At 42.1% G+C, this 19,141-nt stretch overlaps 1 protein-coding gene across 8 annotated transcripts in view; it reads left to right on the forward strand.

Moving 5' to 3' along the window:
- SUSD4 (sushi domain containing 4) overlaps nt 1-19,141 on the forward strand; it is a 143,249-nt gene that overhangs the window by 70,839 nt on the left and 53,269 nt on the right. For all 8 annotated transcript variants that reach the window (XM_055107747.2, XM_055107742.2, XM_055107745.2 and 5 more), the window contains one exon: nt 809-1,021. In XM_055107747.2, the coding sequence (XP_054963722.1) occupies nt 809-1,021 (213 nt within the window). The remainder of the gene's footprint in view (nt 1-808; nt 1,022-19,141) is intronic.

Here is a 19,141-nt window from a genome sequence, read left to right on the forward strand (position 1 = left end):
TAGATTCTGGGGATGTCAGGATGGAGTCATAGGACTTGTTCTTGGAGGGCGCACAGCCTGGGATGAGAGGCAGCTGTTCTGTAGGTAATTCAGCACACAGCTGTGTTGACGCTACAGCAGTGGAACAAAGTAGGGATGAGGCAGGCGGAGAGTGAAATTAAGAAAGGCAGCCGGGTGGAGGAGAAACTTGGATAGGTCTTGAGGAGTGAATGTTCCCCTGGCAGATAGGGGTAGGGGTAAGAGGAGGAGGAAGGGCATTCCCAGCCACCCCTACCATAGACCCTGGGTTATAACTACATTCCACTTGCTGCTCCCTCAACACACGCTGCCGTCTTCCAGTCCCCAGCCATTCACCGTTCATGCCATTTCTACCGTTAGAAAACCACCCATGCCCCCCTGCATAGAATTCTGTCTTGAAATTTCACCCCTTCCTCAAGGCCAGGCTCAGATGCCATCTCCTTGAATCCCTCCCACCTACTTTTCCCTCCTCAACTCTCTTCAGCATTTTGTACATCTTTTGTGGCACTTGTCATGTGAAATCCTTTTTGTCTGTTTCCTTCTCCCTCCTCCTGTAACTTCCTTGAAAGGCTAACTTGGCCATTGAACAGAAAACTCTACTCAGTGCTTTTCTGAGCAAAGAGCTAAAAGCAGAGTAGAATGTGCACTAAAATGTCCTTGGCTTTGGTGGTGAGGTAACTGGAGTGTCCAAGGCGTATGACATCATGCAGGGTCTGCCATTTATGTAGGAAGGCCCTTGGCATTGAGAGAACATATTCACAGGCACCTTTTCCTCTCTTTGTTGATGTAGGGTTCGATGACCTTCAAGTGTGTGCTGACCCCGGCATTCCCGAGAATGGCTTCAGGACCCCCAGCGGAGGGGTTTTCTTTGAAGGCTCTGTAGCCCGATTTCACTGCCAAGACGGATTCAAGCTGAAGGGCGCTACAAAGAGACTGTGTTTGAAGCATTTTAATGGAACCCTAGGCTGGATCCCAAGTGATAATTCCATCTGTGTGCAAGAAGGTAAAGTGCTTACTTCTCCACGGAAGCCACTCATGTGGTTCAAGTTGCATGGCCACAGGGGTGCAGGGCTGTGTGACAGCTCAATACCCTGGGCTCTTCTCTCTGATGCAGGGCTGCACCTGCATGCTGACCAGAAAGCAGGAGTGGGTAATGAGGGTTGGGATAGAGGGTTAATTAATCTCTGCATTAGAAGTAATAGTCTTTTTTCTCTATGTCAATTACAATCTAATTTATCACCATTTTTGTCAATGCAGGAGAGCAACTCAGATAACATTACGGGTATTTATTATTAGGCTGCCAACTCAGCACTCATTTTCATGTTACTCAATAAAATGTGCAGTAAATATACTGTGCAAAAACTGTATTTAGTCCTACAGAAGATGTGCATTACTCAGAGGATTAAATCAATTACTACTTATCAGTTCTGTGTTAGATGTGATGCATTTAGGAAAAGAAAGAACTGTGACAAGCAGTGACAGATTAACGAGGTAGACATTTATTTCTAGCAATTATCCCTAAATGTATTGGTAGTGACAAGATATTCATTCACTTCTAGCAATTACCCCACATCTGTTGGTTGAAACAACTTTATATACTTTTTTTTGTTTTTACTTTATGTAGATACGTTCAGACTTTTTAAAAATGCATGGAGTTTAACTAATTAGAATGTCAAATTGTTGATGATATATCTCAGAAGACCAGCAGGGCTGAAGTTGGAATAGGCATGAATCAAGAATTAATTCTGGTCCCAAATTTCCATGAAGCACAGAACTTATATTTCATTGAGTTCATTTGAAATTAGTTTCAGTTTCTCTTAACACTGATTTTATTTTGGAATGGAGCTTTTATAATAATATGGAAACTATTGTCATGATTTAGTGTATATTTCCTTTATGAAACTTTTTACTTTTTAAATAATTTAATAAGCTTTTTTTTTTTTTTTTTTTGAGACAGGGTCTCCCTCTGTCATCCAGGCTAGAGTGCAGTGGCACAATCTTGGCTCACTGCAACCTCCACTCGGCTCAAGTGATCCTCCCACCTCAATCTCCCAAGTAGTTGGGACTACCTGCGTTCGCCACCATGCCCAGCTAATTTTTGTATTTTTTGTAGAGATGAGGTTTCACCATGTTGCCCAGGTTAGTCTCAAACTCCTGAGCTCATGCAATCCACCTGCCTCAGCTTCCCAAAGTGCTGCGATTACAGGCATGAGCCACGGCACCCGGCCGTGATAAGCATTTTATAAGTGCCTATTTTGCTCCTCCTTCTGGAAATTGTAAAGGATGGATAAGATGGTGTCTTGCTCTTAAAGTACTTGCTATCTTTGCTTTTATTTTCAAGGTATAAGAAAAAGCCATAATAAATATAATAAAGACTTAAGGTTTTTAAAAATAAGTTCATTTTTTCCTCTTGTATGCAGCCTATGCAAGCTGTGGTTTCCCTGAGATTCTATTTAAAGGTTACTTGGTTCATATATATATATATATATGTATATATATATATATATATACTTCCCTGCCAAAACCTATGGCCTATGTTACCCAGTGCTTTAAAAACAGTCAGGCTTAGGAACATCAGAGAACAGAGAAAACCAAAATAGGCTTCTTAAATATTGCCCAGAGATGAAGGCCTTCTGTCAAGCTTCTTTCCAACCCTGTACATAACTAGGTACTATGTAGTCATGGCAAGAAAGGGGGTGAGAAATCACCTTAGAGTAGGGGGCTTCTATTGTACTGGTCTGCATGTATCATTCTTTTTTTTTTTCTCTACTTATTTAATGGAATTCATGTACAGTTCTTAACACTCAGCCCCAGATGTGCAGGGAGGGGCTTGTACATAGGCATGGCAGCAGGAAGTCAGCTTTTTTATTAGGCAACCTCAAATAAGACCATGTGTGTCCAAAGGACAGTTCAGGTCCTTGGATTCCAGTCGTGATGTGCTCCAATCATTTTTGGAAGTTTGGAAGAACAGATATTACCTTTCTAAGTACAATGGTGTATTTATTTTTAATTTGAATGGTAATTTTGTTGGTCTTTGAAAGATCTGTATAAAGAGATTGTTTGTGTTGCCCTGATAGTAGAGAAAGTCAGGATTGTTAACACTCTAGGCTTTCTTTATTCTATGTGGTTTATAGGGGGCTGGAGGGAGACCTAGAAGTCTATACCACCGATGTCACATAGCAGTGAAAAAGCTAAACTTTCAGAATGTCTTTTTTCTGCTTTGTAAATAGCCATGCTCCCTGATTAGGATTTATGCTGGGCAAGTAGTAAGGGCTGCTGAATTCATTTGTTATCCTTGCCAGGTAATTCTTAGAAGGCTAATGAATTTCTGGAATGGTGGTAATAATGGTAACAATAATAATTTATCACATTGTTATAGGTCATTAAAGTTTAAAAGTGCTTTCAGATTCACTATTTCATTTAACATGCACAACAATTCTATAAGATGAGTCTTATTGTTTTCTGATTAGGAAACTGAGGCTCAGAGAGGCTCACTCACTTTGTTAAGGTCACACAGTTGATGAGTAAGCAGCCTGGCTGGAATTAATCCTACAACAGCATTGTTTTTCCTCTACAAGGTTGAGTCTAACCTTGTTTATGTCACAACAGCCCCACTCTAATCTGTTACACAAGAGCACCTTGTTACAACAAATGACATCATCCAGGTTTGGAGTTGAAGGAACTCAGAGAAATCACGTAATTCAAGCCCTCATTCCGATTTAGTTTTTGTTTGACCTATAGAGAAACTGAGTCTCAAATAAGGTAAGAGCCTTCCCAGAGTTAAATGACAATTTAGGGAAAGACCTGTTGCAGCCCCCGGGCTTGTCACTGTTACCTGGACTCCTTTCACACCATGGGTCAGTCCTGTCTGAGATGCAGATTTTTTAAAAACTAAGTTCATATCCATTAAAATGCTTTATGACAGTAAAGTGCTCTACAGAAGCAAGGTGGTATTGGGCAGCTATTCTCTTGGGTGCGCGCAGATCCCTTTCTTTTATTCCCACCTCATCCTGCCACATGTACAGCCATTCCCCCTTTTCACATGGCCCCCTTATTCCAATTCAACTTGCTTCTTCCAAGTGAACTAAATTTATAGAGGTCTGAATTTACAGAGCTGAATGAATTCACTTTATGGCCCCCAAAGTCTCCAACCTCAGAGATGTCTGTGCTTCTTCAAGCTGCTTCTGCAAGACTGGAGCCTGCATGACCCCAAGCATGGGTGAAAATGTCTATGGCCCAGGGAACAGAGGAGGTGACCTATATGGTGGAGAGGAGACCCTAGAATTGGCAAAGGACTGAAAATACACCCCGTGGGTGCAGGGCTGCTGACCTAGTAAGTACAGTGACTAAAGGCCAGGGTGCTGGCCACCGTCTGGCCGCTTCCTTTCCAAAACCAACTCAGTTATGTCTACTTGGGGATACTTTTCCAGAGTAAATATACCCCTTTCCTACATTTCATAAGAAAAGACAGAGGTGAAGCAAGATTGACTTTACCTGAATTCACTTGACAAACACTTACTCAACACATACGTCCTCAGGACATAAAAAATGCTGCATCCTCACTGAAGCCCTTGCTGCAAGGAGTAGCAGTCAGACTTTGTGTGGTGATGAACTTCGGTTTGTACATCATAAAGAATTAGAACATTTAAAAAGTAAACATCTTAAAGAGACTAAAATCAATTCAGGATTCATTTGTATTATAAATAAGTATTATATGAGAGAAAGGAGAGAAGAATCAACCCTTGTCTTGCCAAAATCCATTGTCATCATTGATGAAAATATTTCCTTACTTAAGCATCTTTTGGGTTACAGAGTTCATCTCAGCTCTTATGGCATTGGCTATACTAGCCAGATAGGAGTTTTTGGTTTTGTTTCTTATATAGAGAACCAAGTAACTAATTGCACTCAGCTCCTGGTTTGGGTGAGAATCTTACATAGGCTATGAGATAATGTTGTACAGCACCCAAATTCCTCCTCCCTTAGGATTCAGTTCCTGGGAAGGGTGGTGTATTAGTCCATTTCCCACTGCTATAAATATACTACCTAAGACGGGGTAATTTATCAAGAAAAGAGGTTTAATTGACTCACAGTTGTGCATGGCTGGGGAGGCCTCAGGAAACTTACACTCATGGCAGAAGGCGAAGGGGAAGCAAAGTACGGCATACATGGTGGCAGGAGAGAGAGAGCACACAGGGAAAACCCCTGCTTTTAAAACCATCAGATCTCATGAGAACTCCCTCACTATCACGAGAACAGCATGAGGAAAACTGCTGCCTTGATCCAATCACCTCCCATCAGGTCCTCCCTCAACTCAACACATGGGGATTACAATTCTAGATGAAATTTGGGTGGGAACACAGAGCCAAACCATATCAGGTGGTTATGACATTTTTAAAAGCCAAATCCCTCTAGCAGGAGCTTCAGCACCTGGGTAGATTCAGGGTGTTCCTTGAACACCTTTGGGTATAGACAACATGTTCCTTGTGCAGAAAGACAACTCTCTTTTCTTCTTTGAGTTTCCTCTTTGCAGGGGGAGTGTGCTTTTGGAGACTAAACTGGAGCCTGCTGCAGACTTAAAATTTTATGAAATTAGATTTTAATGTTGAAGGACTTTTTAATAGAGCTTTTCTCTGTAAGGTGGAAGAAGACCCTTTCTCTTTTTATTTAACCATTTTTCTTGAGCAGCTCTGAGAGTAGTCACTGGTTGCATCGGTCACTTGGTTTCAAGTAAACTTCAGGTAAATCCATATTAAGCGAATAAAGTATTTTCATGAAGCTGGAGTCCCATAGGTCTGTCAGATAGCTTGTTTAAGTGAGAGTCTTAAACAAGCAGGTTCTGAGAACACCTTAAAACCACTGTGCAGGGCTCTTCTTAATCCCAGCATAAGGTCATTAAGAGAACTTACGGGGCCTCCACAGAGCAGCACTTACTTTTAAAATGAACTGCCTGAGCAGAAGACTTTTTCAGGAAATTCTTCCTCTGTAGTTGGCCAGTCAATTCCTTTGAGTGGGAGAGGAGCAGAGGGGTCAAGCAGAAGGATTGTTGAAACTGCACATTTAATGTACCTTCAAAAGCTACCTCTGGGCTGGGTGCGGTGGCTCACGCCTGTAATCCCAGTTCTTTGACAGGCTGAGGTGGGTGGATCACTGGAGGCCAGGAGTTCGAGACCAGCCTGGCCAGCATGGCGGAACCTTGTCTTTACTAAAAATACAAAAATTAGTCAGGTGTGGTGGCTCGCGCCTATGATCCCAGCTACTCTGAGAGGCCAAGGCATGAGAATTGTTTGAACCCAGGAGGCAGAGTTGCAGTGAACCGATATCGTGCCACTGTACTCCAGCCTGAGCTACAGAACAAGACTTGCCTCAAAAACAAAAGCAAACAAACAAAGCTACCTCTGTAAGTCGAGCCCATCCCTAGGATGGTTTTCCTTGCTCTGACAGCAGTCACCCACCAATGTAGCCACAGGCTCTGGCTCAAAATCCTGGGTCCAACCTACATCACCCAGAAGAGTGAGGCTTCAAGATATGGCCATGGAGTGGAGGGAAACATGGCTTGTCTTCATGAGATTCACCTAACAACACAAAGAACAAGCTCATCCAACCTTGCGGTGCTTCTCTAGGGAGAGGTTCCTTGATCTGAAAGGGAGATGTAGGCACAAATGACACGCTTGAGACATTCTACATCTGATGGCCAGCCCCAGGCACTCACTCGATGTTATTATTTATTACCTGCATAACCAAGCAGGCAATTCTCATCCATGAAAGGGAGGCCCGATGACAGCTCCATTTTCCTTGCCTGTCTTCTTTAGTCACTTGGCCATGAGTGTGGTGGAACCCATTGCCTCTGTCTTTCCCGATGCTCCCCACAACCTTTTGACAGGTGGTCTGGTTAAGATTTGCATTTCTCAGGCCAGCTGTGGTGGCTCATGCCTGTAATCCCAGCACTTTGGGAGACTGAGGCAGGTGGATCACCTTGAAGCCAGGAGTTCTAGACCAGCCTGGTCAACATGACGAAACCCTGTCTCTACTGAAAATACAAAAAATTGGCCGGGTGCGGTGGCTCGTGCCTATAATCCCAGCACTTTGGGAGGCCGAGGCAGGTGGATCACAAGGTCAGGAGATTGAGACCATCCTGGCTAACATGGTGAAACCCCATCTCTACTAAAAATACAAAAAATTAGCCAGGCGTGGTGGCAGGCGTCTGTAGTCCCAGCTACTCGGGAGGCTGAGGCAGGAGAATGGCATGAACCCAGGGGGCGGAGCTTGCAGTGAGCCGAGATTGCACCACTGCACTCCAGCCTGGGCGACAGAGCGAGACTCCATCTCAAAAAAACAAAAAAACAAAAAATTAGCCAGGCATGGTGGTGTACACCTGTAGTCCCAGCTTCTCCCAGGTGGGCCTTTGCCCATGGATATTCACACTGAGTTCCTTCAGCTGATTTTTTCCCCGGACTTTTTGTTTTTAACTTTTATTTTAGGTTCAAGGATACCTGTGCAGGTTTGTTATGCAGATAAACTGGGTGTCTTGGAGGTTTGGTATACAGATTATTTTGTTACATAACAAGCCTAGTACCCCATAGGTAGTTTTTGATCCTCTCCTCTCTCCCGCTCTCCACCCTCAAGTAATTCCTGGTGTGTGTGGTTCCCCACTTTGTGTCCACATGTTATCATTGCTTAGCTCTCACGTGTAAGTGAGAACATGAGGTATTTGTTTTTCTGTTCCTGTGTTAGTTTGCTTGGGATAATGGCCTCCAGCTCCATCCATATTGCTGCAAAGGACATGATCTTGTTCTTTTTTATGGCTGCATAGTATTTCATGGTGTATGTGAACCATGTTTTCTGGCCTTTTACTGCTTTTGCTGACATTTGGGTTCCATTGTTAATCATTTACACACAAGGAAAGCACATGGGTGCTCTTTCCTTCCACATTTCTGATTGGCTTAGTGCATACCTTATCGTTGCTTTGGCCACAATTAATATTGTCAGTACAGTTGAATCTGAGTTCTCTGTGGGGCATTGTGAATTGAGTTGCCCGTCCAAAGTCATGTATTTTGGGGATGCTGACAAAGATGGACAGGGATTCAGAGAGGCAGCAGTTGAAGGAGAAGGAGGAATGTCGCTACACATCTGTCCAGAACCTGGCCCCATCCCCAGTCACTGAAGGCAAAGCCTCCCTTGGTGTTCCTGCCCACCCCAGCATGTATCCCTCTTCCTGGTCTGCATGTTGCCCTTGTTTTCCTGTCCCCAACAAGACTGCAGTATTTTAAGGAGATGTCTGTCATACGGATTGGGTACCTATGTTTTATTTTTTAAATTGGCATATAATTATACATATTCATGGGATACATAGTGATGTTTTAATACATATATGTGTAATGGTCAGATCAGGGCAATTCACATGTCCATCATCACAAATATTTATTATTTCTTTGTGTTGGGAACATTCAATATCTTCCTTCTTATGATTTGAAACTCTGTAATATATTATTGTTGACCGTAGTTATTTTACAGAGGTATAGAACTCTAGAACTTATTCCTCCTATCTAGCTGTGACTTTATATTCTTTAAGAAATCTCTCTCACCCTTTCCCCTACCCTTCCCAGCCTCTAATAGCCTCTTTTCTACTTTTTACTTCTATGAGATCAGTCTATATTAGCTTCCACATATGAGTGAGAACATGCAGTGTTTAACTTTCTATTCCTGGCTTATTAAAATAAGCCTTAAAATAATGTCCCCCAGTTCCATCCACGTTGCCATCAATGACAAAATTTATCCTTTTTTATGGATGAATAGTATCCCATGGCATTTATGTACCACGTTTTCGTTATCCATTCATCTATTGTTGAATACCGAGGTTGATTCCATATCTTGGCTATTGTGAATAGTGCTGCGATAAACATGCTTATGCTTTATATACATCATCTTCTTTAATTACTACAGCAACCCTACAAAGTAGGTTCTACAGCCTTATTTTACAGATGAGAAAGTGAAGCCTCTGAGAGGCTGAATTTCCCATGGTCTCCTTGGTAGTGACAGAGTTGGGATTCAAATTTGAGTTTTCTTTCCAGTATGGTCATCTCACCTGACCAAACATGATGTTTCCCAGGCAAGGGGAAGGGAGGGAAGGCAGGTGACACATTATAATGGCCCCAGGCCCATACCCCATTAGGGTTGGATCTCGTTACCAACACAGTTGGTAAGAATCTGTTCATGCAGGGGACTGGTTCTTTTCTTTTTTTTTTTTTTATTATACTTTAAGTTCTAGGGTACATGTGCGCAATGTGCAGGTTTGTTATATATGTATACATGTGCCATGTTGGTGTGCTGCACCCATTAACTCGTCATTTACATCGGGTATATCTCCTAATGCTTTCCCTCCCCCCTCCCCCTATCCCACAACAGGCCCCGGTGTGTGATGTTTCCCTTCCTGTGTCTACGTGTTCTCATTGTTCAGTTCCCACCTATGAGTGAGAATATGCAGTGTTTGGTTATTTGTTCTTGGGATAGTTTGCTGAGAATGATGGTTTTCAGCTTCATCCATGTCCCTACAAAGGACATGAACTCATCCTTTTTTATGGCTGCGTAGTATTCCATGGTGTATATGTGCCACATTTTCTTAATCCAGTCTATCATTAATGGACATTTGGGTTGGTTCCAAGTCTTTGCTATTGTGAATAGTGCTGCAATAAACATACGTGTGCATGTGCCTTTATAGCAGCATGATTTATAATCCTTTGGGTATATACCCAGTAATGGGATGGCTGGGTCAAATGGTATTTCTAGTTCTAGATCCTTGAGGAATCGCCACACTCACTTCCACAATGGTTGAACTAGTTTACAGTCCCACCAACAGTGTAAAAGTGTTCCTATTTCTCCACATCCTCTCCAGCACCTGTTGTTTCCTGACTTTTTAATGATCACCATTCCAACTGGTGTGAGATGGTGTCTCATTGTGGTTTTGATTTGCATTTCTCTGATGGCCAGTGATGATGAGCATTTTTTCATACGTCTGTTGGCTGCATAAATGTCTTCTTTTGAGAAGTATCTGTTCATATCCTTCACCCATTTTTGATGGGGTTGTTTGTTTTTTTCTTGTAAATTTGTTTCATTTATTTGTAGATTCTAGATATTAGCCCTTTGTCAGATGAGTAGATTGCAAAAATTTTCTCCCATTCTGTAGGTTGCCTGTTCACTCTGATGGTAGTTTCTTTTGCTGTGCAGAAGCTCTTTAGTTTAATTAGATCCCATTTGTCAATTTTGACTGTTGCTACCATTGCTTTTGGTGTTTTAGACATGAAGTCCTTGCCCTTGCCTATGTCCTGAATGGTATTGCCTAGGTTTTCTTCTACGGTTTTTATGGTTTTAGGTCTAATATTTAAGTCTTTAATCCATCTTGAATTTAATTTTCATATAAGGTGTAAGGAAGGAAGCTTTCTACATATGGCTAGCCAGTTTTCCCAGCACCATTTGTTAAATACAGAATGCTTTCCCCATTGCTTGTTTTTGTCAGGTTTGTCAAAGATCAGATGGTTGCAGATGTGTGGTATTATTTCTGAGGGCTCTGTTCTGTTCCATTGGTCTATATCTCTGTTTTGGTACCAGTACCATGCTGTTTTGGTTACTGTAGCCTTGTAGTATAGTTTGAAGTCAGGTAGTGTGATGCCTCCAGCTTTGTTCTTTTGGCTTAGGATTGTCTTGGCAATGCAGGCTCTTTTTTGGTTCTATATGAACTTTAAAGTAGTTTTTTCCAATTCTGTGAAGAAAGTCATTGGTAGCTTGATGGGGATGGCATTGAATCTATAAATTACCTTGGGCAGTATGGCCATTTTCACAATATTGATTGTTCCTACCCATGAGCATAGAATGTTCTTCCACTTGTTCCTATCCTCTTTTATTTCGTTGAGCAGTGGTTTGTAGTTCTCCTTGAAGAGGTCCTTCACATCCCTTGTAAGTTGGATTCCTAGGTATTTTATTCTCTTTGAAGCAATTGTGAATAGGAGTTCACTCATGATATGGCTCTCTGTCTGTTATTGGTGTATAAGAATGCTTGTGATTTTTGCATATTGATTTTGTATCCTGAGACTTTGCTGAAGTTGCTTATCAGGTTAAGGAGATTTTGGGCTGAGACGATGGGGTTTTCTAAATATACAATCATGTCATCTGCAAACAGGGACAATTTGACTTCCTCTTTTCCTAATTGAATACCCTTTATTTCTTTCTCCTGCCTGACTGCCCTGGCCAGAACTTCCAACACTATGTTGAATAGGAGTGGTGAGAGAGGGCATCCCTGTCTTGTGCCAGTTTTCAAAGGGAATGCTTCCAGTTTTTGCCCATTCAGTATGATATTGGCTGTGGGTTTGTCATAAATAGCTCTTATTATTTTGAGATACATCCCATCAATACCTAATTTATTGAGAGTTTTTAGCATGAAGGGTTGTTGAATTTTGTCAAAGGCCTTTTCCATGTCTATTGAGATAATCATGTGGTTTTTGTCTTTGGTTCTGTTTATATGCTGGATTACGTTTATTGATTTGCGTATGTTGAACCAGCCTTGCATCCTAGGGATGAAGCCCACTTGATCGTGGTGGATAAGCTTTTTGATGTGCTGCTGGATTCGGTTTGCCAGTATTTTATTGAGGATTTTTGCATCGATGTTTATCAGGGATATTGGTCTAAAATTCTCTTTTTTTGTTGTGTCTCTGCCAGGCTTTGGTATCAGGATGATGCTGGCCTCATAAAATGAGTTAGGGAGGATTCCCTCTTTTTCTGTTGATTGGAATAGTTTCAGAAGGACTGGTACCAGCTCCTCCTTGTACCTCTGGTAGAATTCAGCTGTGAATCCATCTGGTCCTGGACTTTTTTTGGTTGGTAGGCTATTAATTATTGCCTCAATTTCAGAGCCTGTTATTGGTCTATTCAGGGATTAAACTTCTTCCTGGTTTAGTCTTGGGAGAGTGTATGTGTCGAGGAATTTATCCATTTCTTCTAGATTTTCAAGTTTATTTGCGTAGAGTTGTTTATAGTATTCTCTGATGGTAGTTTGTATTTCTGTGGGATTGGTGGTGATATCCCCTTTATCATTTTTTATTGTGTCTATTTGATTCTTCTCTCTTTTCTTCTTTATTAGTCTTGCTAGCAGTCTATGAATTTTGTTAATCTTTTCAGAAAACCAGCTCCTGTATTCATTGATTTTTTGAAGGGTTTTTTGTGCCTCTATTTCCTTCAGTTCTCCTCTGATCTTAGTTATTTCTTGCCTTCTGCTAGCTTTTGAATGTGTTTGCTCTTGCTTCTCTAGTTCTTTTAATTGTGATGTTAGGGAGTCTATTTTAGATCTTTCCTGCTTTCTTTTGTGGGCACTTAGTGCTATAAATTTCCCTCTACACACTGCTTTAAATGTGTCCCAGAGATTCTGGTATGTTTTGTCTTTGTTCTCATTGGTTTCAAAGAACATCTTTATTTCTGCCTTCATTTCGTTATGTAACTAGTAGTCATTCAGGAGCAGGTTGTTCAGTTTCCATGTAGTTGAGCAGTGTTGAGTGAGTTTCTTAATCCTGAGTTCTAGTTTGATTGCACTGTGGTCTGAGAGACAGTTTGTTATAATTTCTATTCTTTTACATTTGCTGAGGAGTGCTTTACTTCCAACTATGTGGTGAATTTTGGAATAAGTGCGATGTGGTGCTGAAAAGAATGTATATTCTGTTGATTTGGGGTGGAGAGTTCTGTAGATGCCTATTAGGTCCACTTGGTGCAGAGCTGAGTTCAATTCCTGGATATCCTTGTAAACTTTCTGTCTCGTTGGTCTGTGTAATGTTGACAGTGGGGTGTTAAAGTCTCCCATTATTATTGTGTGGGAGTCTAAGTCTCTTTGTAGATCTCTAAGGACTTGCTTTATGAATCTGGGTGCTCCTGTATTGCATGCATGTATATTTAAGATAGTTAGCTCTTCTTGTTGAATTGATCCCTTTACCATTATGTAATGGCCTTCTTTGTCTCTTTTGATCTTTGTTGGTTTAAAGTCTGTTTTATCAGAGACCAGGATTGCAACCCCTGCCTTTTTTTGTTTTCCATTTGCTTGGTAGATCTTCCTCCATCCCTTTATTTTGAGCCTATGTGTGTATCTGCATGTGAGATGGGTCTCCTGAATACAGTACATTGATGGGTCTTGACTCTTTATCCAATTTGCCAGTCTGTGTCTTTTAATTGGAGCATTTAGCCCATTTACATGTAAGGTTAATATTGTTATGTGTGAATTTGATCCTGTCATTATGATGTTAGCTGGTTATTTTGCTCATTAGTTGATGCAGTTTCTTCCTAGCATCGATGGTCTTTACAATTTTTCATGTTTTAGCTGTGGCTGGTACCGATTGTTCCTTTCCATGTTTAGTGCTTCCTTCAGGAGCTCTTGTAGGGCAGGCCTGGTGGTGACAAAATCTCTCAGCATTTGCTTGTCTGTAAAGGATTTTATTTCTCCTTCACTTTTGAAGCTTAGTTTGGCTGGATATGAAATTCCGGGTTGAAAATTCTTTTCTTTAAGAATGTTGAATATTGGCCCCCACTCTGTTCTGGCTCATAGAGTTTCTGCCGAGAGATCCGCTGTTAGTCTGATGGGTTTCCCTTTGTGGGTAACCTAACCTTTCTCTCTGGCTGCCCTTAACATTTTTTCCTTCATTTCAACTTTGGTGAATCTGACAATTATGTGTCTTGGAGTTGCTCTTCTCGAGGAGTATCTTTGTGGCATTCTCTGTATTTCCTGAATTTGAATGTTGGCCTGCCTTGCTAGATTGGGGAAGTTCTCCTGGATAATACCCTGCAGAGTGTTTTCCAACTTGGTTCCATTCTCCCCATCACTTTCAGGTACATCAATCAGATGTAGATTTGGTCTTTGCACATAGTCCCATATTTCTTGGAGGCTTTGTTCGTTTCTTTAACCCTGTTTTCTCTAGACTTCTCTTCTCACTTCATTTCATTCATTTGATCTTCAGTCACTGATACCCTTTCTTCCAGTTGATCGAATCGGCTACTGAAGCTTGTGCATTTGTCGTGTAGTTCTTGTGCCATGGTTTTCAGCTCCATCAGGTCATTTAAGGACTTCTCTACACTGGTTATTCTAGTTAGCCATTCATCTAATCTTTTTTCAAGGTTTTTAGCTTCTTTGTATTGGGTTTGAACTTCCTCCTTTAGGTCGGAGAAGTTTGATCGTCTGAAGCCTTCTTCTCTCAACTTGTCAAAGTCATTCTCCATCCAGCTTTGTTCCATTGGTGGCAAGGAGCTGCGTTCCTTTGGAGGGGGAGAGGTGCTCTGATTTTTAGAATTTTCAGCTTTTCTGCTCTGTTTTCTCCCCATCTTTGTGGTTTTATCTACCTTTGGTCTTTGATGATGGTGACGTACAGATGGGGTTTTGGTGTGGATGTCCTTTCTGTTTGTTAGTTTTCCTTCTAACAATCAGGACCCTTCTAACAGCTACAGGTCTGTTGGAGTTAGCTGGAGGTCTACTCCAGACCCTGTTTGCCTGGGTATCAGCAGTGGAGGCTGCAGAACAGCAAATATTGCTGAACAGCAAATGTTCCTACCTGATCGTTCCTCTGGAAGCTTTGTCTCAGAGGGGTACCCAGCCGTGTGAGGTGTCAGTCTGCCCCTACTTGGGGGGTGCCTCCCAGTTAGGCTACTTGGGGGTCAGGGACCCACTTGAGGAGGCAGTCTGTCCGTTCTCAGATCTCAAACTCCGTGCTGGGAGAACCACAGTACTCTCTTCAAAGCTGTCAGACAGGGACATTTAAGTCTGCAGAGGTTTCTGCTGCCTTTTGTTCAGCTATGCCCTGCCCCAAAAGGTGGAGTCTACAGCAGGCAGGCCTCCTTGAGCAGTGGTGGGCTCCACCCAGTTCGAGCTTCCAGGCTGCTTTGTTTACCTTCTCAAGCCTCAGCAATGGTGGGCACCCCTCCCCCAGCCTCGCTGCTGCCTTGCAGTTCGATCTCAGACTGCTGTGCTAGTAACGAGCAAGGCTCTGTGGGTGTGGGACCCTCCGAGTCAGGCATGGGATATAATCTCCTGGTGTGCCGTTTGCTAAGACCGTTTGAGAAGCGCAGTATTAGGATGGGAGTGACCCAATTTTCCAGGTGCCATCTGTCACCCCTCCCCTTTGCTAGGAAAGGGAATTCCCTGACCCCTTGTGCTTCCTGGGTGAGGTGATGCCTCGCCCTGCTTTGGCTCACACTCGGTGGGCTGCACCCACTGTCCTACCCCCACTGTCTGACAAGCCCCAGTGAGATGAACCTGGTACCTCAGATGGAAATGCAGAAATCTTCTGTCTTCTGCGTTGCTCATGCTGGGAACCATAGACCGGACCTGTTCCTATTCAGCCATCTTGGAACTCGGGACTGGTTCTTAAAGTATGTGCCAAGGACTACCTGCATCAGAACTTAGGAAAAGTACATATTCAGACCTCCTGCATTAGAATGCTAAGGGTGGGGCCAAGGAATCTGCATTTAAAAAAAAATCTCCCAGCTGATTCTTACACATAAAAATGTTTGAGACTCACTAATTTAGGGATATGGTCTGATATTGCTTTGTAAGAAGGGAGAATAACATAATTTTCTCTAGTGTTCAACAAAGATCCTTAGAGATGTTTAATTCTTAGAATCAGAAATGTCAGTGTTGTCATTTTCCAAATGGAGACACTGAACCATATAAGAGCTTTAGTGACTTATAGAAGTCACACAGCAGGAAAGCTGGGAATTAGAGAATTGTCTTGACTCCTTGTCCAGTGCTCTTTCTATATCCTGGTGGTGTGCAACCCAGGCTGCCTGTCAGGATCACTTGCAGAACTTTTAAAAATAGAAGTGCCTGAGACCCACTTCAAGTGACTCTATTTTAATTGTTCTGGGTAGTGGGAGCCCAGGCATAGGTATTTCAACCTATGCCTGGGCACAACCAGGGATCTCTTTTCAAGGGATCCAAGGTAATTTCAGTGTGCAACCAGGGATCCCTTCCACCTGTGCTTTTTGTCCCAGGCTCCCTGGTTACCTGATTGTGGCTAAAGGTGGCAAGGAGCACAGGAGGAAGAGCTGTTCCTGCCACAGCTCCAGTTTGCTCTGTCTCCATGCTTAACCTTGTCTCGGTTCCTTGCAGAGTGCAAAAAGGAAAAAAAAAATATCATCCATTCATCAAGCATTATTTTTAAGTACTCGCTAAAATATTTTGGCTCCCATAGACCTGACCAGGATTGCTATAAAAGATGAATAATTTGATGTTAAGAAGGTTCTTTGAGCTTCCTGGGGAAAAGGTGCAATATGAGTTTAAGTATTATTATTACATTATAAATTTTTAATTAAAAGATTCAGCTCAACTCATAAGCTAAAGCCGGCAGTAAAATTGGCAGATAACTCCTTTATTCATTGAAACTGTGGGGTGCAGGCATTTTTCAAAAGCGGGGTGGTCATACTCATGTTTCCAGTTACTTATATGTTAAGTGAGCTGTCTTCTAGCTCCAGAGCCTTCATCAAAACAGATGGATGCTTTAAAAATATTTTATTTGGGATTTTTTTTTCTCATGTGCATTCTCTATCATCTAAAATTTCTTTCTTATTGCCTTAGATGTGGATTATCAGAAATGACAGCCTGTGCCCACAAGGGCAAGTATTTGCATGTCTTCCCCCAAGATATTCTATCCTCATTTTCCATCTCCTAAGAAGGGAAGGAGCAGAGGGATGCTTCTACCTGTCCCCAGGACCACTGTCATTTCTTATTTATGCTGCTGTTAACAGAAGCCACTGCTATCCTGTACTTGCTCCCTTGTGGCTTCCATGTGAGTTTAGTTTTTGTTTTCTAAAATATTTATTTAACTTAAATGTGGCCAGACTTGAAAGGGAAAGAAAATCCATAGGAAATAATATCAGGTCAGGTCGAGGCAAATCCTGCAAAGATAAGTGACAGAAATGATCAGTTATGATGGTTGCAAGATGACAGGTGGACCACCACAGACAAGGCTTCTCAAGCCTGTGCAACCAAGCCCCCAGTAAGTGCAAATCTTGACTTGACAGCTGTTACTCCTGAACCAGCTGCCTCATGCGGTCTTGCACACGTGAGTGCTGAGACCTCACTCTTTCTGTACAGGGGCTGTGGAGGTAGGGAGTTGCTCAAAGTCCCAGAATTGTCAGGCAAATGGAGAACAACAACATCATCAGCACATACACAGATCCTTGTCAGAGCCTGTGTAAAGGTCGCACAGTGACTGTTAGCAACCCTGAACACCAAACTGACTTGGGGGGGATTTCCTCAGAAAGCAGTTTTTCACAAGCTTGCAACTGAAACTATCCAGAATTATGTTGGCTACTTATGAAAAATGCAGACCTACCCCCACTCGAGGCCTTCCAAACCCACTGCAGTTGAAATTCATCTTCTCTCATGCCAGTCTTTGAGCAGTTTGGGGGCTGACCGAGGCTTTCAGGCAGCATCTTGTGAGTCCTATTACTGATTCAGATCTCCCTGGAACCCCATGCTGGGTCTGCAAGAGTGTGAGGCCTCGGTGTGCCTTGGTGCCCCAGCTTGCGCGGATTAGATTCTGTTCTTCTTTATTACATTTGTCTGAGACACCTGCTAAGAGATGGGCCAGGGCTTGTTAAATTCCAAGCCAGCCTTTGAGTTTTGATTGCTGTTCTTCAGTCTATTCAGTCACGCAGACTGACCTTGCATAGCCCATCACATGGTGGTTCTCAGTGTTTGACTTCATGGTAATTGCCGGGGGCGGGGGCGGGGAGCCATAAAAAAAGGCACATTTCCAGGCCCCAAGCTCAGATGCTTGTATGCAACAAAGAATCGGAATTTACCAGGCATTTCCAGGTGATTCTCATGTTGTGGAGCCTCAGAGGATTCCTTGAGATGCTTACCGTGTGCACTCTATGAGCAGAGCATGAGACATGGGGTAGAACCTCTGGAAGTCATCAGCCCATGAGAAGGGCATTTGACATGCCTTCTTTTATTTTTCTTGTGAGTTCACCTCTGGCCTTAAAGTGCTTTCTGCCACTTCCTTGTTGTTGAACTTTCCAGAAGGTGGAAAGTGACCTTAAAGTTTCTTTAAAGATAAAATAATTAAAATTGGGTTTATTAAGAGAAAAGCAAGAAATCAGGTTAGATTTGCCTTCTAGGACAAAACTCTGAATCAAACCCAGTTTTTCCAACAACCTACATAACCTACATTCAGAGGTCAAATTGTCTTCTGAAGATTTTCTGGCAAATATTTGAGGTTTTATGCTTTTGAGAATTTTAGCACCACCCCCAATATGTTTAGTCGTTCACTCCCCAGAATTCTGTTAAGCACTCTCTACTTGCCAGGCCCAGAGGCTCCAGATGAGCTGGGAAAGACAGCTACATAGGCAGTGATGTCCTTGTTCTTCTTTCTGGATTAATTCTATTGTTGTTGTTTTAACTTTTAAAAAATATATGAAATAAAACACATATAGCAGTGTACACAGCACTGAACAGTCAGTATTTTTGGACTCATAGGTTGTTTAGAAAGGTACTACTCAGTTTCCCAAAATATGGAGATTTTCTAACTATTCATTTCTATCTTTATTTCATTGTGGCCAGAAAAAAAAGAGCTCTATGATTTTGTTGTTTTGAAATGTTTTTGAGGCTTTCTTTATTGTCCAGGTATGGTCATTTTTTGTAAATGTTCCATGTGGGCTTAGAAGAATGTGTAGCAGTCTCAGTCCCTCCAAGTGAATAGCTAAGAACCCACAAATAATTGCCCTCAATGCGTTAAATATAGAAATGAATGTTTTAAATAATGAAATACGAATCTACTAATTGCCTTTGTCAACCACAAATAAATAAAGTATTCCAATCTATGCACCAGACAAAGACACTAAGTACAAGAAGCATGCTTATTATAATAACTTTTCTTTGACCAACTGTTTTTCACGGGGCTTTTTCTCAGTGAGTTTAAGCCAAGGCCTAACTACCTTCAGCTGCAAGCCAAAAGGTCTTAAGTGTCTGGTTCCAGTTCCTCTTCAGGTTTCAAAGAGTCAATGTCCTTTAAATATGAAAGAAACAACCTGGACCAGCCCTGCTCCCAAAGCAAAACTATCCCTCATGGTGGTGCCTCCTGTTCTATGAAGCATCCTCTCT

This window comes from Pan paniscus, chromosome 1 (genome assembly GCF_029289425.2).
Source record: "Pan paniscus chromosome 1, NHGRI_mPanPan1-v2.0_pri, whole genome shotgun sequence".
NCBI lineage: Eukaryota > Metazoa > Chordata > Mammalia > Primates > Hominidae > Pan > Pan paniscus.